The 27,385-nt window shown below is 28.7% G+C and overlaps 3 protein-coding genes, 1 long non-coding RNA gene and 1 other non-coding gene across 5 annotated transcripts; 3 read left to right on the top strand and 2 right to left on the bottom strand.

Annotated features, from left to right (window-relative positions):
* Positions 1-8,373: 8,373 nt before the first annotated feature.
* On the bottom strand, positions 8,374-10,421 carry LOC101499389 (LIM domain-containing protein WLIM1-like). Its single transcript, XM_004501459.4, has 5 exons — positions 10,046-10,421; positions 9,629-9,725; positions 9,452-9,495; positions 9,269-9,358; positions 8,374-8,858 (listed from the first exon to the last, which is right to left on the bottom strand). Exons 1-5 carry the CDS (start codon positions 10,178-10,180, stop codon positions 8,649-8,651), a joined length of 576 nt encoding a protein of 191 aa, XP_004501516.1. The 5' UTR covers positions 10,181-10,421; the 3' UTR covers positions 8,374-8,648.
* Positions 10,422-12,004: 1,583 nt separating this feature from the next.
* Positions 12,005-12,076, top strand: TRNAP-UGG (transfer RNA proline (anticodon UGG)). Its single transcript has one exon. It is a non-coding gene; the product is annotated as a tRNA-Pro (tRNA).
* A 2,913-nt stretch (positions 12,077-14,989) lies between these two features.
* On the top strand, positions 14,990-16,461 carry LOC140920310 (uncharacterized). The gene is made up of 4 exons (XR_012163094.1): positions 14,990-15,134; positions 15,659-15,769; positions 15,914-15,962; positions 16,266-16,461. It is a non-coding gene; the product is annotated as an uncharacterized lncRNA (long non-coding RNA).
* A 1,111-nt stretch (positions 16,462-17,572) lies between these two features.
* LOC101499900 (WD repeat-containing protein ATCSA-1) lies at positions 17,573-23,797 on the top strand. Its single transcript, XM_004501460.4, has 9 exons — positions 17,573-17,916; positions 18,003-18,263; positions 18,843-19,002; positions 19,511-19,689; positions 19,852-20,062; positions 21,776-21,930; positions 22,204-22,293; positions 23,229-23,300; positions 23,398-23,797. The coding sequence occupies exons 1-9, from the start codon at positions 17,761-17,763 to the stop codon at positions 23,437-23,439; spliced, it is 1,326 nt and encodes a 441-aa protein (XP_004501517.1). The 5' UTR covers positions 17,573-17,760; the 3' UTR covers positions 23,440-23,797.
* Positions 23,798-24,161: 364 nt separating this feature from the next.
* LOC101509959 (increased DNA methylation 1) lies at positions 24,162-26,604 on the bottom strand. The gene is made up of 2 exons (XM_004501744.4): positions 26,474-26,604; positions 24,162-26,263 (listed from the first exon to the last, which is right to left on the bottom strand). The coding sequence occupies exon 2, from the start codon at positions 26,241-26,243 to the stop codon at positions 24,327-24,329; it is 1,917 nt and encodes a 638-aa protein (XP_004501801.1). The 5' UTR covers positions 26,244-26,263; positions 26,474-26,604; the 3' UTR covers positions 24,162-24,326.
* Positions 26,605-27,385: the final 781 nt, after the last annotated feature.

Here is a 27,385-nt window from a genome sequence, read left to right as displayed (position 1 = left end):
GAAGAAAGCTAAATGTGACATCTAATACCCTATTTCTTAGGTTCTACAAGCTCCAATATCCAAACAAAGACAACTCAAAACCTTAAAAATAAGGGGTATTTAGTATTTACCATTCATGACCAATGATCCCGTTTTTTGTGGCAGAATTAAAGGTCAATTTTTTTCTTTCAAATTTGTTCATTCATCCTATTTTTTTTTCTTTTTTTTTTCTTCATAATCTAAAATCACCCAAAAGTTTTAACCTTTTTATTTTGAACCACTTTTTCTCTTAAGGAGTTTATTTAAAATTATGCATATTAATCCCATATGTTTCAAAGTTTGCATATTAATCTTATTTTTTAGAATTTGGCATATTGATCCTATATATTTTTCAAAATTTATAGATTAGTCCCTCAACTTTTTTAAAATTTCCAATTTGACTTAGAACTTTGGACTTTTTTTTAACCATTTTTTTCTATTTATTCTTTTACTCAACTTTTGAAATTAATAAAAATAACTCAACTCTAAATAGTTATTTTTATATTTTATTTAATAACTTTATTTAAACAAATAAGTCAAAGAATTAAGAATTTTAACTGCGTTATTTAAACAAACAAATTTATAAATAAAAGTACCAAAATCACTCGAAATATAATAGTCTCACTAATATGATTCAGATTATTGATAAACAAAAAATGGGTCTAACAGAAAATGAATAAGAGATCTATAAAAATATTTCTTAAAGAAGTAAAATACTTAAGAAGTAAAATATGTTATTTCTTAAAGACATTGTCTCTTTATTTAGACTTTATATAACAAAAGGAATGGTATATATGAACTTTTTTTTCATCATAGATTTCCTCTGCCACTGGTGCAACTTTGGTAGTATCATAAACAATCGTTGTCTTCTCTTCACCTACATAATTTGTTTTAGTTTGTTCAGATCAAACTTCACATATTATTTACTCTCTCAAAGAAAAAAGACTTCACATATTTACAGTTTCCCTTCATGGCATGATGTTTACTTCTACATTATGTGGTCCTTCGGTCAATATTGTGATAGACAATGTAAAAGATTATTCGTGATGTCGATGTCTATTAAAACTTGATCATAGTGACTAAATGACCTGTTATGCATAGTTTCATCCAAGAAGATAGACACTTCTATGCTGCCAACAATCACAAATATTAGCAAAAATTAATTTTAAGTTCCAAAAACCTATCGTGCATACATAAATTCTCGACAAATTTAAAAACAATTTCATAATAATTTTTCCTTAAAGGATTTTCAATTCATAATATGAAGGAGTTTCCATAAAAATAATAATTATTTACACAAATCAATAATCTTAATTAGGGAGTTATCTTCCCCTAGTTTGCAATATTGTAGGCAATCTAGCTATAAGTTATTTTCATGGATAAGATGCTTAGTGAAAAATAGTTTAAAAATATGTACATATTTCTTTACATTTTCCTGTCCTATTATATTTGTGCTAGCAAAATACTTTTCGCTTCAAATAAATATATTTTAATATTTTGGATAAGTTATAAATAGTTTATGCTAACAGATTTTTTGGAATGTTTTAAATTTACTTTAGGCTTTATAATATATCTAAAACTTGAAAATATAATATTTTAATAAAATATATATTAATTTATAAAATAACTCATCTAAGACTTTAATTTATTATTCAATAAGTGTTGGATTAATCGTATGGTTAACTTATTGTGGTTAGTGGTTTATTACAATATAATATATAGAAGAAAATCAAAATGTAACTATTAATTTTGGTCAAACATATTTTTTTACAAATTTATCCTTAACAACACTATTTTTTAAAAATTAACCTTTATGCAATTTTGTATCCTTCTATTTTGTTTAAAATAAACTTTTGATATTGTAATATTTAAAATTGATTTTTTTTTGTCTCTATTAAATTTTTTTTGGGTCATCTGTTATTTCTGATAATGTGACACTCAATATCGTACTTAGATGATATTTGTAAGTTATATAAATATTTTGCATGTCATTATTATTGCAATTAATTTTATTTATATATAAAAATATTAAGAGTCAATTGACTTTATTTATTTATATATTAAAAATATTAAAATAATAAAATATTTAAAATGTAGTTATTTAATTTAATTTTTTTAAATATTTATAAAATATTTAAAATTTTAAGTATTTTTTAATAATTAAATTTATTACATTCTTAATATCATTTAATATTTATTTTATTTATATGTTTAAGTATTAAAAAGAAATTTATTTTAGTTTATTTAGAAAATGAAAAATATTTAAAATTTAAATATAATATTTTATTTTAATATATAAATAAAATAAATAATAAAATTAATTAAAATAATAATTATATGAAAATTATTTTATTTAAGTCATAAAACCACTTAAATGTCACGATATTAATGAAAGTGACAAGTAATAAAAATAATGGAAAACAAAAAAAACACTTGATTAATGGAGGGGTCAAAAAGCTAGTTTTAGAAATATGATGACTAAAAGGTAATTTTTTACAAAATAAATAAATAAATAAATAAATAAATAATGCATTTAAATCTTTTAAATTTAAATTTAAATTTTAGTTTATATATATATATATATATATATATATATATATATATATATATCATTTCAATCACATTTAATTTATTTGTAGAAACATTTTATTGCTTCATTAATCTATAAAATTGAGTAAAAAAATATAGAAAAAACTTAATTAAAGTTTTAATCATTTTACTTTCATATGTTTATAATTAATCTCCGCATTTTAAAATATCTCAATTTTTATTCATCCTTTAGATTTTTTGTCTAAAATTTGTGATGTTTTAAATGATGCGACATACAACCTAACCATGTGAGATAGTTAACAATTAAGATATTGCAAGAAAAATCTTCTAAAAAATTTATTTTCAACTTTATAAATATCATTTTTGTAATTTAATTAATAAAAAATTAAATAATCAATTCATCTAAATAATTTCAAATCATTATATCATATTTCACATCAATTAAATATATTACATCACCATTTTTACTTCCATAAATTTTTGAGAGGACCAAAAATGATAAATGTTGAAAAGTGTAAAGTTGTTGAAGTGGTCATGCATATCTACAAAATTACAACCATTTCTTTGATTATCAATGGTTGACATTACTCACTTTATTCTTTAAAATGAGTAGTTCACTTTAGAAGATAAATTCATTTTTTAGAGTTTAATTTTGATAAATGTACAATAGTTTTTATATAATTTATCAATTATAAAATACTTATGTGTGACTTTTAAGATAATTATGATAAAATAATTTTTTTAATGAGGTGACAATTTATGATCAGTTGATGATATAAGAAACCTTTTTAAAGCAAAATTGAGAAATAGTCGAATTATAATTAATGAAAGAGGCGTTAATGACTATTAATTGACATTTTTATTAATGTTTGCATGAATTTGTTACCTAAATATTTTTCTTTTTCTCAAAAATTAATATGATACATTTGTTTGAAATAAAATATAAAATCAGTTTTATAAAAGACTTAACTTATATACACTGATATTATAAATATTTTTTACACTATCAAGTTATAAGAATTGTCGAGTCATTAAAAACCTTTGAATTTTATCATAAAAAATTCAAAAATCACAATTAAAAATAACTGTAATATATTAATAATATAAAACTTTTTATCAATAAATTCGTAGTAATTAAACTCTTTTACAAAATTAAAATGAGCCTCTTCAAAAAGAATTTTTCCATATAAAACACTAGCAAATTTTCCAAATACGCTCAAAGGGGAAATTTTGAGAAATTTGTCCATTTAAGCAAACCACTCGTTCATGAATGTTGAATTATAGCCATTTGTGCGTGTATATTATTAGTGCACTAATAAAAAGGGTGAGATTACTTGTGAATTCATTAACTCATATTTAAAAGCATATCCAAAGATTTTCTATATAAATAAATGGAATAATGGTTGGGACGTGGGGTATTGTTTAATATGGTTCTGGTTTAAACATCAACCTTATTATTTTTAATAGATTTTAATAAAATATTATATTTATTCTTATTTTATTATTATAAAATTTAATTTTAGCATAAAGAAAAAAGGTTGACATTTGTAATATTTGCATTTATTATTTTTCGGGGTTAGATAATTTTCCAGTTTTGGTCGACTGTCCAAACAAACAACACCATACGATCCACATCATTGAGAACCAACGGCTGTGATGAAATATCATGTTGAAACCAAGGTTCAAAATTAATTATAACCGCGTTTCCTTTTATACGAAAGTACTAGTAATTTTGTATCAGCATTATTCTTCGCCCCATCACCCACTAATTAACAAATATATATAAGGTACAATTTATTTGAAGTTTTCTTTCACTCTCAAATTGGTTTGAGAAACTTTGAAAATTAAGGGTGAAAAAAAATCCAAAAAGTGAAGTGAGACATGGCTTACTACAATCAAAATCCTCCGTCAGTAAATGTTAACGTTTCTGCTCCACCTCCTGCACAAGGTGCATTTAATTACCTTGATTACTGTTGTTGATTTATTCTATATACTGTTACATTACATATGTATATTAAAAATTATGATTTGTTATTAATTGTTTGTTTTTATGGAGAATATATCTGTGGCTAATTTTTAAATTAATTCTTAATTTACGAATTAATTTGGTGACAAAATTACATAGGATATCCTCAACCGGGTTATCAACCAAGTTATCAAGGGTATCCTCCACCCCAACCCCAACCTCAAGTTTTTGTCACTCAAGCTCCACCTCCGGCTCCGGCGGCTCCGGCAGCGGAAGCCGGTTTAATGGGATGGTGAGTACTCATCTCATGTATTTTATTTTTGGTACAAACGTTTGGATATGTATTATTTATGCAACCAAATTAATACTACTATAAATTAGTACATATTGTCGATATAGACATTTTTATTCTACCAATCAATTCAAATCGGCAAATCATTAAAAAGAAAGTTTTAATCATAATATCTTATAAAAAATATAGTTTTAATCATAATAGTCAGATATCATATAATGGTAGTTTTAGTTGATGATCTAAATTATTTTATGAGGACCAGATGTAGAATTAAATTTATATTTTATTTATTTATTTGTATGTTTTTGTTTTATTTAAATTTAAAATAAACATCGATTAATGTGATTGATATCAAATACCAATTAATTTTGGACAAAATTAATTCAATAATTTGTTTGTGATTGTTTTTCCCATTTTTATCAGTCTGTCACAGTCACAACTTTGCTATTTTTGTGTTGCAGCCTTGCCGGGTTGTGCTGCTGCTGCTGCTTGGAGGAGACCTGTTTGTTGTGTCTTTGACTTTAATCACATGAGGAATTTACATGTCCTGCAACAGATCGAGATTGCGAAACTTTATTTGGTTTTGTTATTCTATGGTTATTGACTTAATATTATTATATGCATAAACCAATATATTTTCCTTAAATAAAAAAACAATGTATTGGACTAATAGCTGCGCAAAATCAAAAGATGAGTGCAAAAACAGGTTTTTTTTATTTAATTTTTTTTTAAGTCACTAATATACTCCACATTGCACCTCCTCCTGCAACGAATTTTTTTTTTAGGTAAATTGAAAAAGAAATATAGTTGAATAAATGTGACAAAGTATTATATTATTTTAACAATTCAATTCTATTTTATAGATAAATTTATATTATTTTTACAACACCTTCCTATTTTACAGATAAAGTAACAATTTAATTATATTTTGTTAACAAATTCTTCATATTTTTTTTTAATCTAAATAAATAAAATTAAAAAATAATAATTAGAAAAATATATTAATAACATCAAATAAAATACATTAAATTGAAGGAAAAAAAACACATTAAACTTAATGCGGTTGAATATATGTACAAAACAAATAACTTGTTATATTATTATATCAACTTAATTTTATTTTATTAAAAAATCTCCTCATTTTTTTCTTTTGAATTTAATGTATTTTATTTAACTTTATTAATATAATATTTCTTTTTTAAATATTTTTATTATTTTTAATTTATTAAATAAAAATTATTTTATTGTTAAAATAAAGAAAAAAAAATTAAAGATTGGTACATATTTTGGTGACTTTTTTTTTTTATAAAAAAATGATATTTAAATAAAAAAATAACAGCACAAAGCGTATAACGTTCCATTTGTGGTTTTTTATTTATTGAAATATCATTTTTTTTTGTGGAATTTTACCAAATTGTCTTCTTTATTTTGCATATATTAGCAACTTAATTCTATTTTGTTAACAACTTGCTCTTACTTCTTATCAGGATCAAATAAATAAATAAAAATAATAATAAAAAAATTAATAATTTCCATCTAAATGTCCTCACGTCTCATCAAAATACATTCAAACCCAACTCGTTAAAAGAGCTAGACGAGTTATACGTAGATCTGGAACTGAAGAAAATTTAGATGGCAATCATTAAATTAAATGTGATGTATTTATTTTTTCAATTTAATATATATATTTTTTTTTAATTTAATGTATATTGTTTCTTCAATTTAATATATTTTATTTTATTAATATAATTTACTTTTTTTTTATTTGAGCCGGAAAAAAATAAGAGTGACGCATTTTTTTTTATTACATTAACAATATTTGATTATTACTATTTGATTTTTGTTTATTAGATCAAAGAAAAAATATGAAGCAATTGTTAAAAAAATAGAACTGTGTCGTTATTTTATCTACAAAATATTATGGATACTTTATTTGTTTTGACAAATGCACTAAGTGCCTTATTTGTTTTGGCTAGTCAACCGCACTAAATTTGATGTATTGTTTTTGCAATTTAAATTAATTTATTTAATTTTATTAATATAATTTGTTTTTTTTTATATTTTAATTATTTTTTATTAATTAAATTAACAATTTATTTAAATATTAAAGTAAAAAAATTAATATTTTTTTCTTGCAATTTAATGAAGTTTTAAAAAAACATGATATTTCAATAAAATAAAATAAAAGCTCCATTTGTTTCTTTGTTGTAGTTTTGTATTCTTTACAACAATAACAACAACAACAATAAAAGCAGCAACAACAACAACAGTAACAACAATAGGAAATTATACACTATATCCCATATTTATATTCATATTCTACATTTATACAAACTATTTATTTTATCATTTTCATTTTTTTAAAATAAAAATTTATATTTTATTAAATTTAACTTGATTTTTGGAAAATTTTAAAAAGAGTTTTTCCAATTTGATTTTTGAAAAATTTAATAAATTTGTATATCAAATTTTTTTTCTCAAGTTTTTCGATATACATTTAAAAAATCGAACTTTGTATATCAATTTGTTTCTTTAAGTTTTTTAGTACACAAATGTCTTTTATAAAATTATAATGTTGTATATCGAAAAACTTAAAAAAAAAATTTCGATACACAAATATATTTTAAAAAATCGAACTTTGTGTATCAATTTTTTTTAAAATTTTTTTAATACATAAATGTATTTTTAAAAATTTAAACTTGTATACCATTAAAGTTTTTCACGTATTTCAAAATATTTTAATTTTTTTTATATATCAAGATTTATAATCCTGACATACACCGTACACTAACGATTTGCATTAAACACGATGGTTAAGCAGATGCTGTTTTGATTTATACTACTATTATACTTACGTAAATAATGTAATTATTCTTATGTTAAATAGACCACAATTTATTTATAAACCTATATATGTATAATTATACTATACCATATTCAGTCAAAAAAATTATACTATACCATATGTAAATATACTTTATTCATTAAAATATATTTAAAATAAGAACTAAAATTAAAAGAATATAATAGAAATATTTGATACTCCACTCTTTAATATAATTAAAATTAAATTGTAGTTTTAAAATGATCATTGATATTTATTTGAAGCTTTTCAAATGATAAAAGATAAATAAAAGGATATATCTTTAAAAAAAAAAAAAGAATATATTATTCCAGGACGACAATAAGAAAGAAACAAAAAGAAGATACTTTCATGACATTTATTTGATTCACATTAAGAGGTGGATGATAACCACCTTAGAATGAATCAAGGGAATTTTGCCCGATCTTGATAAACTACATTCCAAACTCATGAGTCTTCCCTGTGATAGCCAAACAACATTGCACATTGCCAACAATTTTATATTCCATGAGCGCAAAGTAGATTACCATTTTGTCAAAGATAAAATACTAAAGGGATGTTTAAACAGTTTATCTTTAAGACAATGAAAGAAGAAAAAAAAAAAAAAAGTAGACAAATACCACTCTTTTTAGCAGTAGCACTGTTTCGTTCTGAATCACGCATAATAGAGACCAACTATTAGTCTAGTGTTAAGGGATATTGAGAGTTACTCAATCTTATATATAATATTCATTTGTAATTCTTTGTAATATGTTGTTCAATCAATTAACAAGACTGTTAAAAAATCTTTCATTTTAATCTCTCAACACAAAAACAAATGACTGAGACTCAAACACCCCTAACAAAACCTTATTTGCCACAACAATAAATGACAGTACCAAGTAACAGTAAATTAAGCAGTAGAGCTAACATAAAATATAGTGATCTTTTGTCAAAACTCAATGATCTCATTTCATGTCTTAGTCAGCTGCAGCAACTTCACTGTTAGCATTCTTCTCATGGTCACCTTCAAGCTGGCTTAAATTCCCCTTCTCCTTAATCAGTTGAACATGGTGATGTTTGCAATACAGTTTTCCTTCGTGTGCTATGTAATTGGAAGGACTTATAACACACCCTCCATGAATGCATTTGAAACAACTCTTGTGATAAGGTGTTCCATTCACACTAACCTGTTATTATCATTTCAAAATCAAAATACTTATTGTCACTCCTGCAATACATTAAAGTATTCATTCCTCAAGCAGAATGAACATTTTCATGCTTAGCTAGCTTAAGGCCATCAAGTTTCTAGATCATGGAAGATGTCATGAATTGTTTGCATGTAAGTGCTTTTTACTTGTATACATTAGCAGAAAATAGCTGTGTGTTGAAATTCTGCTACATTAAAGTGTAATAGTACCGCATTGGTCATTATGTAACAACATTTTATACTAAACACCACAACAGAATAATAATAATTCGTTAAAATTCCACTATGTTATAGTGCTGTTGTAACATCTATTTGACAACACATATAGTTACCATTTATCAATGATGGCATTAAGATGTATTAATAGACTAAAGTTATAGTTATTGTAACCTTTTCAGTGGGATATACTGTTTTCTGACAACCAGAACATTTCTCTCTGGTTCCACCAAACATGCTTGACACTTTGGCTGCTGCAGGTTTCTGAATATTGAAACTCATGAAAAATTAGACAAATGCTAGAAAACTAACTGTACTGTTGTGCATTGTAAATCATCAAGATTTGGGATTGATTACCTCATTATAACTACTTTTTTCTGGTTTAGCAATTTTTGGTGTTCCTGATCAAGCAAAATGAAGTAAAGATGAGTCAGCACCATTTGAATAAACCACTTAATTATCCTCTTATAGTATAATTGCTTATGATATAAACTAGAAACTATAAAATAAAAGGATATTTTATCCTTTGATTACCTTCAAAGCTTTTGTCAAGACTGCCGGTTCTTTTGAAGAGTTGGTCAAAGTGTGGCCTGCAGTAAAGAACTCCCTCAAAAGAATTATAGTTGCTAAGCTGCAGAACAGTAATCTCTCAGTAAACTAATCTCATAAAATTGAATATATATATATATATAGTTTACATGCCTTAATACACCATAAGGATAAGAGATTTTAATATTATGTGATGGATTTTGGAAATTGATTTGAGCATTTTAGGCATCTGATGAAGAAAAAAACAAAAGATTGTGAAATCAATTTCAGTTGACAAAGTGGAAACAGTAAAAGGGAGGGGGTATTAGATCCATCCACCTTACAAGATAAATTAATAGAAATGACGAGAAACATAAAAAAGAATTGGTAAATGGTCAACTGTAGACATCAAATCGAAGATACCTTGAGGGTTCCTTTGCAATGGTGGCATCTGAAGCAACCTTTGTGGTAAATTCGGTTATCTGCAGTCAACTTATCAACTAGATAAACTGTTTTGTCACAAGACATACACTTCTGAGTTGTTCCGGCAAAAGCCATGGTTGATTATCTCTATGTGTTATTTGTGAGTAGTTGGAGAGAAGAAAGAATGAAAAGGAGATAAGGATAAAGGAGTGGATAGGCAGCAGGAGATTGCGGAGACAAATTAAAACACACTCGAATCGATCACTCACATATTACGCGTTATTCTCAATCATTTTCTCTAAAATTTAACCACCTAACTACTCTTTTTTTATGTTTTTTCTAGGGGAAACCACCTTACTAGTAGTCTCTAGCCCTCGAATATCTTTCACCTGCTTCTCTTTTGTTATACATATTTTATAAATTAATTAGATATATATTTAAAAAATAATTAATAACATATATTTTAGTAATTAATAAAATATTAATGACATATATATATATATATATTTTAGTGTTAAATTCTTTTTCTTTTTAAAAAAAAAAAGGTTTTTGTTAATATTTTTGTCAATTTGTATTCCAATAACACCGTTATTCCTTCTTTTGATTCTCTCGCCTTATTGGCGGCTTAACGCTCTGTCGTCTACCATATATGCTCTCTTAGTTTTTTTGGGTCTTGTTATGTTTGAGACTTCCCCCTTCTTTTTCATAAAAAGAATATATCAATCATGTAATAGTGAAATTTACAACAACATAAACATATAATAACATTAAAATAAAAATAAAAATTTATAAAAAAATAACTAAATAATAAAATTAAGATAGTTTTATTTACAATAATTGAATCCTATACTTATAATATATATTTATTTTAAATTATAATAAATGAAATATAAAAAGTAAAAAATAATTTTAATTTTATTTAAAATAATTAAAATAAAATTGACAGACAAATAATATACTATAAATTATAAATTCAAAAACTACTTAAAATAATTTATATTTAAAAAACTCTATAAACAAGTAAAAAAAATTATAAACTTATGGTAATAGACCGTTATCAAACAAATCTTTTTTCCGAATGAACTTATAAACTAATATATTTGTTAGCTATCTTGTTTGTGTCGGCAAATATGCTGGAAATCTGAAATCCAGTCGAGGGTAGCAATCGCATTATTGGTTTGATATTTTAGTTCAATCAATATAGGAATTACGTTGGAAAGGTACTTCATAATATTCTCAAATGGCAGCTGCTAGCACAGCATCATCCAACATCCAAGCTGGCCTGCTTTCACTCTCTAATCTCACTTTTGAAATAATAACGCATATTTTCTTCCGCTACTCCAATGCCCTTAGACTGTGCTAGTTCAAAAATAACATTTCTTCCGAATTGAATTCTTCTTTTTTTTTTTTATGGTCAATACAACTTGCAATGCTAGTAATCGTACGTTTGCATTTATCATTCTGAAATTGGGCGTAAATTATCCAGCTGTGTAAATCTCTTTTAATATACTAGTTGTACACAGGCCAGCCAATATCATGTGTAACAAGACCAACATGGCCCAATTTTTTTTATAAAACTATTAGAGTCTAAAAATACTTGTATTAATATCTCTAAAATAATTTGATTTTTTTAAAAAAATATATTAAGAATTTAATTTTTAAGATTAAAATACAACGTTGAAAATATTTAGACCGACCTAGTAGTTATATTGAACTTTTTTCTATAAAATGTGAATCAACATGTGTACCAACTTTTTGTAAAAGTGTTTTAGATCAATGTAGTGGGTGTAATTTATCAATTTGAGCACAAAGAATATGAAGTTATGGACTTGGTGGAGGCAATGGATACCACAAAATTACAATCTCTCAGTAGGATCCTAATTATGACGACAATTTGTGTTTATCACTTAACATCCACGTTTTAATATATATGAAGATTGCATAAAGTTAACATCAAACGGGCATTTGGTCTAGTGGTATGATTCTCGCTTTGGGTGCGAGAGGTCCGTAGTTCGATTCTCCGAATGCCCCTTTTTCAACAAAACAAACATGTGGAATTTAAAATAAAATTGGGTTTTGTAATTATTATTTTAATGATGAAAAAATCTAGTCCTTTGTCAAAACCTTTGCTGCCTATCAAAATGATCATCCAAATTTCCTTCTAGAAGACACAAGACTAATTCAATAATGTATATGCGATAAAATATCGGGTAGATTTAGCCATATTTTATGAATAAAATTACTTAGATAGTTAGACCGTTTCAATTCAAAATATTCAACACCCTCTTCCACAAGTAACATGTCCTCTAATTTATTAATTCACAAATCATTATTCTAAGCAACCATCGGATTTGTCACAATGTCACGTTCTAAAAAGAATAAATTAAACTTAACTTTTTCTTCCTCTTCAATTTTTTTTAAAAAATAGCCACGTTGGAAGTAATACTATAGTATTAAATTGAATTTCAAACCTTTATTTTTGACTTTGAGGCGTGTACTTTGAAAATGGATCCAGTCAAGTGTTGTCTCCCAAACAACCTCGACTAATATATATACATTTCTCAGTTTCCCCTTAAAATCTAATCTACCAAAAGTTAATTAATTCCTCAAAGCAATTTCCATAGGATGAACCATTTAGTTTGCGGCAATTTCCAACATCAAGAAGAAGATGATTTACCATGTCCAAGCCCAAGAAAAATATCCAAAAGAAAAGATAACAGAGAAAATAACCCTTATGCTTCAAGAGGCTTAGACAAATTTTCAACCCTTTTAGATGAACTTGATCAAAGAAGAAAGAAAGTTTACTCACAAATGAATCCACATGACATATCTTTTGTTCGTTTTACATATTCAAAAACTGATGATTTCGTTCCCATCGTTGTCAAAGTGAAAAATCATAATCAGAAGAAACACAAGAATGATGAAGAACACAAGGTAAAACGTTTTACATCTTTTTCAGAACCAATGGAACAGAAACATAAACATAAATATGTGGAAGAAACAAAACAACACAAGATGGAATTATTATCTCATCATGATTGTGATAAAAAGGAAGAGAAGAAGATTGAAAGCTTTGGATTGTCTTGGAATATGCCTTCTTTTTATGTTCCAGCTGTTATGATATTGATTTTGTTGTTGTTGACTGTGTTTGGAAGATCATTTGCAACGGTTTGCACATGTGTTGTGTGGTATATAGTTCCCATCTTGAAAGATAGTTCGAATGATCAAGGAAAATCAATAAAGAAGAAGAATATAGTGGTGACTGAAGGAAAACATAGACACCAGAAAAGCTGGTGAAACTAATCTTTTTATATGGGTTTTCTTCTTCTATTTCTGTTTTTGGATTTGGGAATAGGAGTTTTCTTTGTGTAAATTATTATATGTGTATGTTTTCTTGGTGATGTTCTTGAGATAGGTTGAAAAATATTGATTCAATCCTTCTATTGAGGACGTTTTCTGAGTGTAAATTATGGTGTGAAAAGGGCTTATGTAAATTGAGTAGTTAATTAGTTATTATATGGCTTTGTAAAGTTCATTTATTGATAAAAAAAAAAAAAAAAAACTTATCTTTTAATCATGTCTTTAGTGAACCATGCATGGAATGTCATGTTGGATGAAACATATATGAATTAAAAACATGATGCAATCTACTAGAATGAGGGATGCAGGTGTGTAATAGAAGATTGTGATGGTCACTACTCACAACTTTCTTGTCATCATGCATCCGGGTTGGCTTTTATTTTTATAGCATCCTTGAATCCATATGAAATTATTTGTGAAACTCATTTACTTTTGTATTTTTAGGTGTTTATTTTGAAGAAGAATTGTGTTTGTTACAATTTGTTTTAAATAATTATTTTTACTAGCTCCTCGAATAAATTATTTTTTAAAATTGATTTTAAAAAATAATTTACACTATACGAAAAATTGATTTTAAAAAATAATTTACATTATAGAAGACAAACAAAACAACTTCTTATTTTTTAAAAATCTCCTAAAGATTTTCAAATTATGAAATATTATAATCACTTTTGTTTTAAATATCTAACAAACCAACCTTACGTGTTTTATAATGCATTAACATTATACAAAAATGAAACCTTTTAGAAAACATGGAAAGCAAAAATAATCTAAAATTAAATTTACTTAAAAATTAATTAAATAAAAATAAGTGATATTAAATGATTTAGTAGCATGCAAAAGAAAACAAAACAAAATGGTACTAGAGTGTTTACCCAAAGTTTATTGTAAACTCTCCTACTCTATTAAACCCTCCTACCCAACGATCAATCATATGTAATTATATTATTTTTTTATATATATTTTTTTAATCAATTTAAATTTTATATTTTTTTGTCCTCATATATTATGGTACCTAAGAATTCTCCATTAAGTAATCTACTTTCAAGAATGAAAATAATAATTTCTGTTTAAAAATAATGAAATAAAAAGTAGAAAAGTAAAAATTTAAAATATTGAATGGCACGACAAATAAAAATGTTAATGTGAATAGAAATATTAGAAAATAATATGAAGAAATTAATTGAAAATCGATTAACTAATAAGTATGTTTCTAGAAAAACCACTCCGTTGACTTTAATTCAATTTATATCGAGTTCTAATTATAATTTATTTAACAATGATTTATTGTTGTAACAAATATATAAAGTGGATGGATGACAGAAATTTAACGCGGAATGGCACAACAGATTTTGATAGAATAGAAACATCTAAAGCACATAGGTTTTTTGTCGTATAAAAAATGTTGTTAAAATCAATATTAATATAGCATGTTTATTACTCATCATCGTCCTCATCCACAATAGAAGGGGAAAACAAAACTCCAACCAAAAAGGGGAAGGCATTCAGTTTTTTATAAATAAAAAAAAAAAAAGAAATAAATAAGAAGAAGGAAAAATTGATTGTAGAGGCCTATAGGCCAAAGAAGAGAAGAGAGGGAGAGAAAGAAAGAAAGAATGGGGCTGTGCTTTGGTTGCTTCGACGGAGGCAACAAGCGTATGACAAAGGAGGAAGAGAGATTAGCCTCTGAAGAAGCACGCGCTAGAGCTGCTGAAGCCGCCCAAAAAAAGTACTTTTCTTTTTCTTATCTCATTCTCTTCTTCTTATATGTTTTATTATTATTTCACAAAAAACTTGTTTGCTTTTTTATCTCCTTATATAATAAACATTGCATTCATTCCTCTCAATCTTTCATCAATTTATAATTGCTTTCTTCATTATTTGGAATGAGCTTTTATAAAACTATCTATATCAATTGTTGTCAATTATATATTTTCATTTTGTTATGGTGTTGTTTGATATGAATGTTGGGATTATGATGATCAACCCAAGTTGAATTCTAGGTAAAATAATATTTGAAAAAACTTTATTTACATATTCTAAATTATTGGTCTCATAATTTTCCTTCAGGTTAAGACAAAAAAAAAAAAAACATATATTCTCACTTATGGATAGGATTTTGGCAGGCATAATATGTCATGAGATGTTTGTGGAAGTCCATGTGTTACAAATTGCATGCAAAACCCATTGAAATGATTCATAGTAAATGAAGTTTAGACTAATTTAGGTGTTGATATATAATAATAATTGCAGGCAAGAACAACAAGGAGATGTAAAGGAACCTGCAGAAAAGCAAGCTGAAAACTCTAACAATGGCGAACCATTTGTAAAGGTCGAGTGATTCAAAGGGACGCTTAGTTTTTGGCAAGTATCCACTCATATTTTGTTTAAATTAAGCTAAAGTGTTATCATACAAGTATTGACATTTGGCTAACAATCTTTAATTTAATTTAGAAAATATTCATTAATATGATCGTATGGTTTTGACCTTTTCATTTGTTGACGCAGAGGCAGATGGGTTGAGGTTAGACAATTTGTCTTGTTTATTATGTGTAAGGTAAATGATCTCTCTGTTTGCATATGTTTTTATGTTTAGGCAATTTCTTTTTATGAAGAGTGAACATTATACTCTTCTATCAACAAGATCATTTTTATAAATACATACATATATTGTTGATGATAAAAAAAAAAACCAAATCGTGCTTTCCAATAGCGAGCAGTCAAATTAGAAACAAAATCCTAGTGAATTTCATCAAGTCATTTTACGTTTAAACTTTTACCTTCTTTTGTGCACAATGAAATGTAATTTAGATTTTAGAATACCATTTTCCTGATTGATTTTTCCTTTGTTGTCTTGCAGTACTAAGAATAGGTCCAGTCAAATTCTCTACTGCCAGCTTTCCTTGTTCCAAGGATGAACCAACGGTCTTCACTACAACTGTACCATCTGTCGAATTTGGTGTTTCCTAGACCAACAAATATTCTATTTCATTACAAAGAATTCGTGGTGTAAAACAAACGAGGATAAAGTTTGAGAATGTAGTTTGGTGTTTTTATTCCCTGTGTTGATAATATTGAAGCAAACTCCATTTTCTTTATGCAACAAATTTGAAAGTATATATTAACTCAGAAATTGACATGTAATCAATCGCATTAATTTTATAGGCACTACTAGTCCTTAATATGTTTGAGCTAGAGCCTAGAGAGAAGGATTAATAAACCATAAGAACAAATAATTTAGTACTAATATAAAATAGAAAACTTTACAAGATATAAGATGTCAATAAGAAGTCAATCACGGACGCTAACCAAAATATTTATTTAGGAAGGGCCAAATTAATATACTAGTAACTTATTTGTAAATTGCTATAATTTTTTTAATATACAGTAAAATTATAGTTAGGCAGCTCAATTCTTCTTTCTAGATCTTACAATAAATATATAAAACAATTTCCTTAACTCCTGACTAAGAAACAAAATCAAACCCATCAATAAACTAATCCATTTATTGACTAAGAAACTAAAAATGTAAACCACCCAAATTAATTTTTCTTGTTGGTGTTGAGTCCATGGCACAACAATGATTAAAAATATTATGCCTTTTCATTTTATTCTTTTGTAAGTGTTGAATATGTAGCCTTAATAGAAGCTTAATAGAGAATTTTATAGGTGGACTACAATTTAAACGAAAGAAATGATAAAATTTCCTCTTAACTCTCAAATTTTCACCTACTCCACTAACTATTTGATTATCTAAATTATTCTTCATCTTAATAAATAAAAAATAATTTTCAATTACTTCAAGCAAACTCAATATTTGACTTTATCAATAATAAAAGTAGATTACACAAAACTTAAATTTGACTTTACTGAAATTTCAACAAACTCAAATTCAAACTTTGTTGGAGAATAGAAAAATGTATTTCAAATATTCAAGTTTTGAATTTTGTTATATACAATACGAATGTGTTATGAGTTTATTGGAATCTCATGAGTGGATAACTGAGTTTTCAAAACTTTTGTTTTAAAAAAGTATTAGGGGCAAATTTAGGATTTAGGAGGTTTGTAGGGTAGGACATAGGAGATATAAATTAAGGGTAAAAGTGTAAAAGCATGGATAAAATTGGGCCCATAGAGAAGTGGGTGAATGGTAAACTGAAATCCAATGGGCCAGAGATGAAGTCCAGTTGAGTTTCAGACAGGTGGAGAAGAAGGAAGAAGAAGAAGAAGAAACCTCTGAAGAAGACAACTTGGTGTTTATGGTGGAAGTAGTGTTAGAATAGAGACATCACAAGGGTTGTTCGTTGCGTGCTGAAATTCTTGAACTAGAAATTGAAATCAAAGATGCTACGAATATGCATACGTGTAAGAATATCAGAGACAGAGAATCCGGGAAATTACGAGCAGATTCTTTCGCTAATCGCATAAAATCCAATCGCATTTCTCAACTCGAGCTTTCAAATCACAAAGAACTCGTTTCTCCTCACAAAGGCGCAATCAACTCTCTTCAGGTTCTTTGCACTTAATCTTCGTATTCTTTATTATTATGCTTTCTTCAAACATTTCCTTATGTTTCCAATTTTGACCTTGAATTCAGATTGATTTGACAGAGGGAAGATATTTGTTATCTGCTGCATCGGATGCATCGGTTGCGGTTTACGATGTTCAACGGCCGAGTGGTTATGAAGGAAACGGTGTGATATCCAAACATAGTTCATTATTTGTTGTTGATAAGCAGCATCAATTAGGTCATAAATATGCAGTTTCTTCAGCTATATGGTATCCCATTGATACTGGCTTATTCGTCACTGGTTCATATGATCATTATGTTAATGTTTGGGACACTAATACCACTCAGGTCCTCTTCTATCTTATCATCATCACACCCTCTGTTTTAATAATTAGTTTTATTAAATGTGTATAGCATAATCGCATATTATATAAGTGCTTATGCATACGCACTAATAATCAGTTTAATTAAATGTGTATAACATAAGCTTTTATAGAATAAACACTTACCATAGTGTGTATGTATAAGCGATTTCTATAATAAATGATAAAATAAAGTCAAACTGTTTTCATATACATGAGATGTTTCATAAGCTATCTTGGGAAGTTTATGGAAATAATTTGTTTCCATAAATTCTCTCAAACAGACTCACAGATGAGTATACTAGTAGTTAAGTTCAAATAAGCTAATTCAAACATTTATGTATAAACTATAAGCTGTTTTCATTAGCTACTTGGAAAACATATTGAAATGTCATAAATTGTTTCCATAAACTCTTTCAAATAGTCTAAACTGTAACTGTTTATGCCAGTAATTAAACTCAAATAAGTCAATCCAAACAGGCATGTAATCATAATTTTATAATTCTCCATTCCATACTCAAATTTAAATCCATCAGTGTATTGTACTATTGTAAATTGACTACAGGTGGTGGTGAATTTCAAAATGCCTGGAAAGGTGTACAAGACTGCAATGTCCACATTGTCAACATCTCACATGCTTATTGCTGTTGGAACTGAGGATGTCCAAGTTCGTCTTTGTGATATTGCTTCTGGGGCATTTGCTCATACTTTGTCTGGTCATCGTGGTATGTCATGTCGATGATCTAATTTCAAGCTTCAACCTTTTAATTTATTTCATCTTTTGAATCTCTCGTGTGTGTCGGTTCTATTCATTTTTGAATACTAGTAAATATCTTGTGTTTGATAAAAAGAAAAGTAAAAATCTCATCAAAGTTGTACAAATATGGGGAAAATGATGTGAAACAGGTGTGAAATTACACCATGTGTCATTAGGAGAATTTTTTTCTTAAAATAGATAGGTAGATAGATACGCACTTTCATGTTCTGGACTGTGGCCAAACCGATCTCTACAATAGTACAATGTAATCGTGGTTCTATTTGACAAGAGTCAGTACTCAGTAGTTGTGTGGTTCTATGAGACATCAAGTGTTAGTATATATTCTGTCAAATTATTTCAGATTTGATCTCATATAACATTACTGGGAAGTAAGATGTCTGTCTGTGTAATTGTTCTTATTGCGCAATGTTTTATTAAATGAAGGTTTTTGCATCACATGATTTCTATGATGGCAGATGGTGTAATGACTGTTGAATGGTCTGCTTCAAGTGAATGGATCTTGATTACTGGGGGGTGTGATGGTGCAATACGTTTTTGGGACATCAGGCGTGCCGGTTGTTTCCAAGTTTTAAATCAATCTCGAACGCAGCTTGGAAGACGTCCACCTATACTCAAACGTTCTGTGACAACTAAGGTTTATTTAGTTTAGCTTATTCCTTGTTTGTAATTTGAGAGTCTGAATACTGATTATTGCAAATCATTACTATTTTGTTTGTGTAGCTGAAATTTCACCAAGTACTTAACATTAATGTGAATATTTATGCTTGTTATAATCCCAAAGCTTTACTACTCGCAGGATTCAAGTACAAAAGTGCGTTCTGCACAGAAGAAATTTGGCAATGGCAGTGGCAGTGGACAACTGCCGATAGGCAGGCTATCATCCAAGGGGCAATTGAAGCAGAAACTACATCCAGGATTGCTTTCTACTCAGGATCGTGCAACTGCTCATTATGGTGCTGTGACAGGATTAAAAGTAATAGATGACGGCATGTATCTCTTAAGTGCAGGTTGTTTACTTTACTAATTATTTATCATACTAGAATATAGACCTTTTCTAACCATGGGTCTTGTAAAAGACTACAGAAATTTAAAAAAGAAAGTTTTGTTTTGAAATGTGAAAACTTGTATATTTAGACATTACAACTTCAAATAGACGATTATGATTTTTTTCCCCTTAAAAATCGAGCTTGAGCTAAACTTTTATCTTTCCAACGTTCTATGTTCTTTGAGAGGAGCTGTTTGTTGACCATGCATAAAACATGAAGTGTCGTTCATTTTAAATAGTTTGACTTGAAAATGTACAAATGTGTAATTTAACTTTAGAAGATATATCCCACTGGAGAAAAGGATGCAATAGTTTAATATTCATTGAGTAATTATTGACTGGAAAAATGCATCTTATTTGGCATATTTAAATAAGCTCTTATGCACTGTAAGTACAGTTATCCTGTTTTTTCACTGTTAACAATCACTGTCAGATCAGTATAAAACACACATACCTTCTTATACTAAACATACATACGACAAATTGCTTTCAAATATTTTCACAAGGAAATAATTTAACTACCCTCTGTCAGTCTGCAAAGCATCCAAATTTGCTACAGCTAATCAAGGGGAAATCTTTGGCCTTATCTTATATTTAATGGTCCACGACGATTTTCCTCCTCTGTATAATGAATATTTCTAACACCAATAATTTCCCAAAACAAATGACAAGACATAAAGCATGGTCTTGGACAGGTTCCAATTCTTCAGTATAACTAGTTTGTACACTGGAACCTATAATCTGTAAATCATAAGCGAATATTATTTGCAGACTAAAAACTTTAACCTGGAAACCACATAAACATAATGATTTGTAAATTAATTTGTCTCCAAATGATAAAATAATTGAGGTTCTGAAAATGAGGTTCTCTCTTTGAAAATTAATATTGCCAATATTAAATATAAGGAAAGACATACATCAGGATGAGGCAGAGAAGCATTGCATGTGTGTGTGTGTGTGGCATCCAAATGAGAAATGCCTACAAACATATGTACAGCAGTAGTCTTGCACTCAATTGGACTGGCTAAGGCACAAAATTACCCTACATAAAGATGTATATCCCTATATAAATAAGATTTAACTTGTGTTTTAACAAAAGCTTGGGGACCATAAATGGCAAAATATATTATCATACAATCATTGACGAGGGGGAAGGGTTGTAGAGAAAAGTCCTCCAGATAAACATGAAAGTGCAAGACAAATAATTGGAAATGTGTCTCCTTAACTTTAAAGTAATATTTTTGACTGTACTCAGCTACAGAGGGAAGACAAGTGAGTACCTATAGCAATAGTAAATAAATGCTTTGCTGCATTAGTCTCCTTGTGAATGTTCAAGACCAAAAACAACGAATGGTAGTCACACAAGAGGCAGCAAGCTTTGACTGGTACCAATCAAAGAGCAGCTTGGAATAAATATCTTTAATGCCAAACAAAGCAAGCTTTTTATGTCTTAATGCCAAATATAGCTTAATTTTTGAAGCAATTTGAATTTTGACACAACCGAATGTGAATGCTAACTTGAAGAAATATTATACAGTCATATATTGTGGAATTATAAGAAGTATATATGTGATACGAATTTGACACTGTTGTTACAGATTGTCTTATAATGCATCAATATCTCGTTGATTCTAATTTTTTTTCTCTCCCTCATTGATGTGTTGTTTGATCACAGGATCTGATTCAAGATTGAGGTTATGGGACGTCGAGTCTGGCTGTGACACACTTGTGAACTTTGAAACAGTCCGCTTGCAAACAAGCAAACCTATTCAATTAGCTACGACTCAAAATTCGGCCCTTGTTTTTGTTCCTTGCATGAGAGTTGTGAAAGTGAGTCGCTCATTTAGTTTATTGCATATTTTAACTTCAAAATTAGATGTACATATACCATGAGGAATACTTATTTTTAAGCATCAAAAGAGGCAGTCAAATATTAAAAAGAACATAAGAGGTACTCAAACCCAATTACAACAAATACAATAGAGTGAACGGAATTAACATCAAAATAAGCTAAACCCACCCCCAGTCCCCCACAACTGCTAAGTTGCTAATTCCTAAGAATGCAATGAAGAATACTGATCTCACTTCTGGATTATTATTCAGGCATTTGATATGTGGTCGGGGAATGTGCACATGGTATTACGTGGACACTATGAATCTGTGAGCTCCTGCTGCTTTAATCAACAAGATCAGGTATGTTCAACAGGTGGTTGTTCACTTTTTTCTTGGTCCCCAATAAGGGGTCCGTCAAAGTGGTGAAATCTATCGGGTTTGTCAGTTCCAGCATGTTCATTTTATAGTTAAACATATTTTTTTATGGTTATGAATCAGATGAACGGAATACAGAACTGAGGAGACATTTACCTTTTTATCCATTGAAATTTATTGAGTTCATTATATGTATCACACCCCGGCACACATACACATACTTCTTATCTTCTTTCATCAACACATACAGCATATGCATGGCCTTACTTTCCTTTCATTTCCTTCCCTTTTTTGTGTGTGTGTTTCCATTTTATTTTCCTATTCTGATGTCACTGTTTTATAGAAAAGAGAATGGAAAGAGATACAGACAAGGTCGATGTAAATTGTGTGTATATGGGGATTGGGTGGGTATCATTTGGAAGAAAAGAGACTTGTATGAGGATTCTCTAAAATATGACCATTCTATAATCATGTTTAAATATGGAACTAAGGAGAGGTGAAAATAGGCAATGTATATGTGACAAAAATCAACATAAAACCTATCAAGGATCTGAGGCAAGCTGTACCAGCCCACCACCACACCCGACTGATTTTATTGAGAAATCATTTGTTGTTAATGCTCATTCTAACTAGGTCCTTGCTTGTCTTGCTATCCGGTACTTTTTCGGCAAAAATTGAATGGACCTTAAAAGGAAAATATTTTAATTTCTTAACTCAGTTATTTATTCCAAGATAAAATAACAACCCATAAAGCAGCAGTGGCCCCAGATATGGATCTCAATTTACTTCGTCATAAATATGTTATAGATTATATGACATCACTCTCCAACTCTACTGGATTGAACAATGCTTGATATGTAAGACTTGCTTGCAGAACCCAAACTCCATGTACTTTTTAATGATTTTTGTTGTTGTCACAGGAGTTGTACACAGGTGGAAATGATAGACAAATTCTTGTATGGTCACCTGCTAGGTCAATTACTGATGAAATGGTGCACTCTTTAATCGATTTATTGAAATTATATTGTATATACGCATGATGAGAGCACTGTACCATTTGTCATTGTCTGACCTTGTGATATACTGCAGGACGAAGGAGCTCCCGATGACCAGGATAGCTGGAGTAACTGAGTTTCACCTCCATTTGTTTCAACCTGTTATCCTTGCTCATAATCATCCTGCAGTTTGTATTTTGCATGTCTGTGGGATTTGTAAATAAAGATTGTTCTGGTGTTTTGAAGCATAGGTGTAATGCTTAGACGGACAAAACTGCAAAATTGTGTATACTAGTAGCCCATTGCTTTTGTTGATAGATTTATTTTTCTTTCGATTTTCGTCTTCTTTTAAACTTAGTGTAAATATCAGCATGTTTGCTTCCTTTCCTGGTTAATGGTTTGCCATAAAAAAGGTTGTATGCTTATGTGCAAACTGAAATGACATTGCTATTATCCTTTATTATAATTCTTTATACAGATACAGATCTTAGTTACTGATGGTGTCGTTGAAACATCTATGATCAATTGATCACGATGATACTCCTAGCACTTGGAGTTGGAGTACCATCGCCGAGGATAAGGATGGGGCACACAATTTTGATTAAAAATGCAAGAGAATCCAAGGTTCTGAATCATTTTGCAACAATTGTTAACTAATATTCGGGTGGAAGTTATATTATCATAATGACAGGAACAATGTGCTGAAGAAATTTTCCTTAGTTTACATATTTAAATTATACTTGCAAAATTAGTACAGTATAATATGAAGAAAAAAAATTAATTGACTATCAGGAGTGCAGAATACATGAAATCGATGTTCTTATTTGTAACACTGTATTGAACATTTACACATAAAAGTGACTAATAATGACTCAAGATACTTTATTCAATGTTCAAAAAGGATGAATATCCACAAAGATCAAAATACTAGACAAACACCAAATATCGATTTGAAAACAAACAAAGATTAGTTCCAAATTATATCATTAAAAAAATTACATAACTCTGACCATCATAATATAACTATCGTCCAGCAATGCAAGACCATATAGGTCTATTCAGTGGTTTAAAGCACATGATAGTGTTCTGAAATTCTAAAAAAGTATTGTCAATATATTGACGCCTTTCTTTAGCAGTTATTCTAGCAAAACCAAAAGATTTTGTCCAAGTCTCAATAGCCTCATGGGATGAGTGCAAAAGTATGCTCTTTACTCCTAGTAGACTTAACTGTTCCTCAAGCTCATTCATCAATGAACGACACATTCCTTTGTTTCGATATTGTTCCTTGGTGGCCACGAAAACTACCTCTGCAACCTTTTTGCCATAAATCCTTATAGTAGCTACTGAAATCATTTCACCCATTTTCTCTAAAACCACATTATAGAAACCACTAAAGTTCAAGCGAACATGTTCTGAATCTCTACTAAAAACAATATCTTTAATCAATTCTCTTCCTGTTATAGCATCAATAGTTGGGGTAAAAGTGTCATACAATACACCAAGTGCCGCATTCAACTTACTCTCCTTTGGACCAAACTCATCAAAAGTAAAATTTCCAACATCATCAACACTACTCACATTCTTCAACAATGTCCAAGTTAGATTATCACCAACCGAAATCGGTTTCCCTATCAGCCTTTGTAGACATAAAAACATGTTCCCACAAACTACACTGCAAAACCAATTCTTCTTTTTAGCATTGCTGTCCGAGTGACAAGAACTAAATCCGGTAGCATTTACGCACCCAAAGTGATATTTTTGCTCACATTGAACACAAACAAGAACATTGTTATCAGCATGATTTGCACATTCTTCTTTGCATCTCGGTCGATAGCATATTTTACAGCTACATGACGGACAAAACCAATCACCGTCGGGGACTCGATCAAAACCTAAACAGATTAGGTGAAACGAAGAAGGACATCGATCGCACAGTACTATGTCACCTCCAAAACCACAAATAGCACAAACATTGTCGTTAGTTTCATCAGACTTTTCATCACTCAAAAAATGATCCCCCTTGGGATTACGCAAATTCAGAGCTTCCCTTTGACATTGCGATAACGATCTTCCATCCTCCAAGCAGATACTCGTGGATGGTCTATGTCTTGTACAACCGGCGTGAGCCTCAAATCCAGTGACAGTGAAAATCACGTCGCAACAATCACAAATTATACCATCATTAGAAAGCCTCCCTTGTTTTACCACATTGTTACTACCACGACATAACACATTAGTCCCTGAAGCCAAAACTCGGTGACTTATCAACCAAGAAACAAGAGTATACCTTTCCCTCACACTCATCTTTAATACTTTCCCTCTTTTACCAGAACCCTTTGAATTATTCATCTTGAATGCTTTCCCTCTTTTATCACATCCCTCTAAATTCTTCTCCTTTGCACCCTTCTTAAATACCTTCCCTCTTTTACCAAAACCAACTGAATTAGTAGTAACCTCTGGTTCAGATTGAATCACATTTTTCTCTTTTTCCTTTGATTCCTTCCAATTTGAAACCGTACTCGATGTAGCTTTATATTCAGAATCCTCCTCAGAAGTCGAATCATTGGTTTCCTCGAATTGTCTCGGTCGCTTCTTCGGCTGTGACGGAGACAAAGAAATGACAGTTGCCAGTGCGGTTGAAGGCTGTTTGCCACTACAACCTCCTTCTTCAATGCAACTCTCACAAGCCGTTTTTAAAGAAATATAGTGTTTACCATTAGTAGGAGAAGTATAACGCAATTCCCACCTAACTTTTTTATCAATATACCAAAACTTCCAACCCAAAGAAAGAAGATGTTGTTTTGCTTTCAAAGCCAAATCCTTTCTACTAGCACTTTCTTTACGATCTTTTAAACTCGTTACACGGTACCATTCAATCACAGCTTCTGGACAATGCTCAGGTTTAATGTTGATATCAGGAGGTGATGAACGTGAATCCATCAAACCGTTAAATCATATACCTATATCCAAAATTCAAAACCGTTAAATCATATACCTATACGCACATGCATAATTCAATACGTCACTTTTTTACTTTTTTATTTATCAGGGTTTTCAGATAAACTCTTGTATCAAACAAAATAGAAACATCTACATTACGTTCTTAATCATATCATTAGGAAATATTAAAAATTCTCTAAAAACATTCTCAAATATTCATTGAAACTTACCTTATAAAAATAAAAAATGAAAACTAGTCGGAAACAGAGACACAAGTAAATGAGCAAACGAGAAACGAAACTGTGCGATAATAGCCGTTTGAGAGGAAGCTGAAAAGGAGCGGTAAAGGAATTCGGCCGTTGGAGGTCTTCCGGCGAAGGTTTGAGTTAGGTGATGATTACCGCCGGCGAAGGTTTCTTGGTTTTGGAAGAATGAAGTGTTACTCTGTTTGGAGCTAATATATAAACGGTAAGTTTCATTATTTTTCTCCCATATTGGGCTTAACATTTGGGCCAGATTTGAAAATATTAACTCAAATCGCTAATAATTATTACAGAAACACACCACTCATTTTACTTTTGACTTTTTTAGAACATTAAATTTTTAATTATTGTTATTATTTTCTGAAAGTTACTTAATTTAAAAAGATCTTTGATTGGGGTTTTTTTTTTAGCAGATTGGTTGATTATTTAGATTATATATGGATGAATTGATTACAAATAGTAATTTATGTTAATTTAATATTTTAAAATATTTTCTTTCACAAACTAATATTTCAAAAGATTACTTGTAAAAACATAAAATTTCAAAAGATTCTAAGATAAAATTAAAATTGAGATGCTTAATTATAAATGATTACTTTAAGTATTATTTTTAAATAAAAACTATAAAGATTTGCATAACCACAACTCTTTTTATATGTCCATTTTTCATTTCAAATTTAGAGTATATTGAATTTATATTTTAAGAAAATATTTTGGAAAATAAATCTTGAAGATTTTAAAAGATTCTATAAGAATATATTGAATTTAAAAATTAAAAAAATATTACAATCTGGATTTTGTACTTTAGATTTTAATTGATTTATAAAACAAATATGTTTTTTTTACGAAAATAGCACAAATATTTTAAGATTTGAAAAG

The sequence above is a fragment of the Cicer arietinum genome, chromosome 5 (genome assembly GCF_000331145.2).
Source record: "Cicer arietinum cultivar CDC Frontier isolate Library 1 chromosome 5, Cicar.CDCFrontier_v2.0, whole genome shotgun sequence".
NCBI classification, from domain to species: domain Eukaryota; kingdom Viridiplantae; phylum Streptophyta; class Magnoliopsida; order Fabales; family Fabaceae; genus Cicer; species Cicer arietinum.
This window is presented reverse-complemented; position numbering and strand designations above follow the sequence as displayed.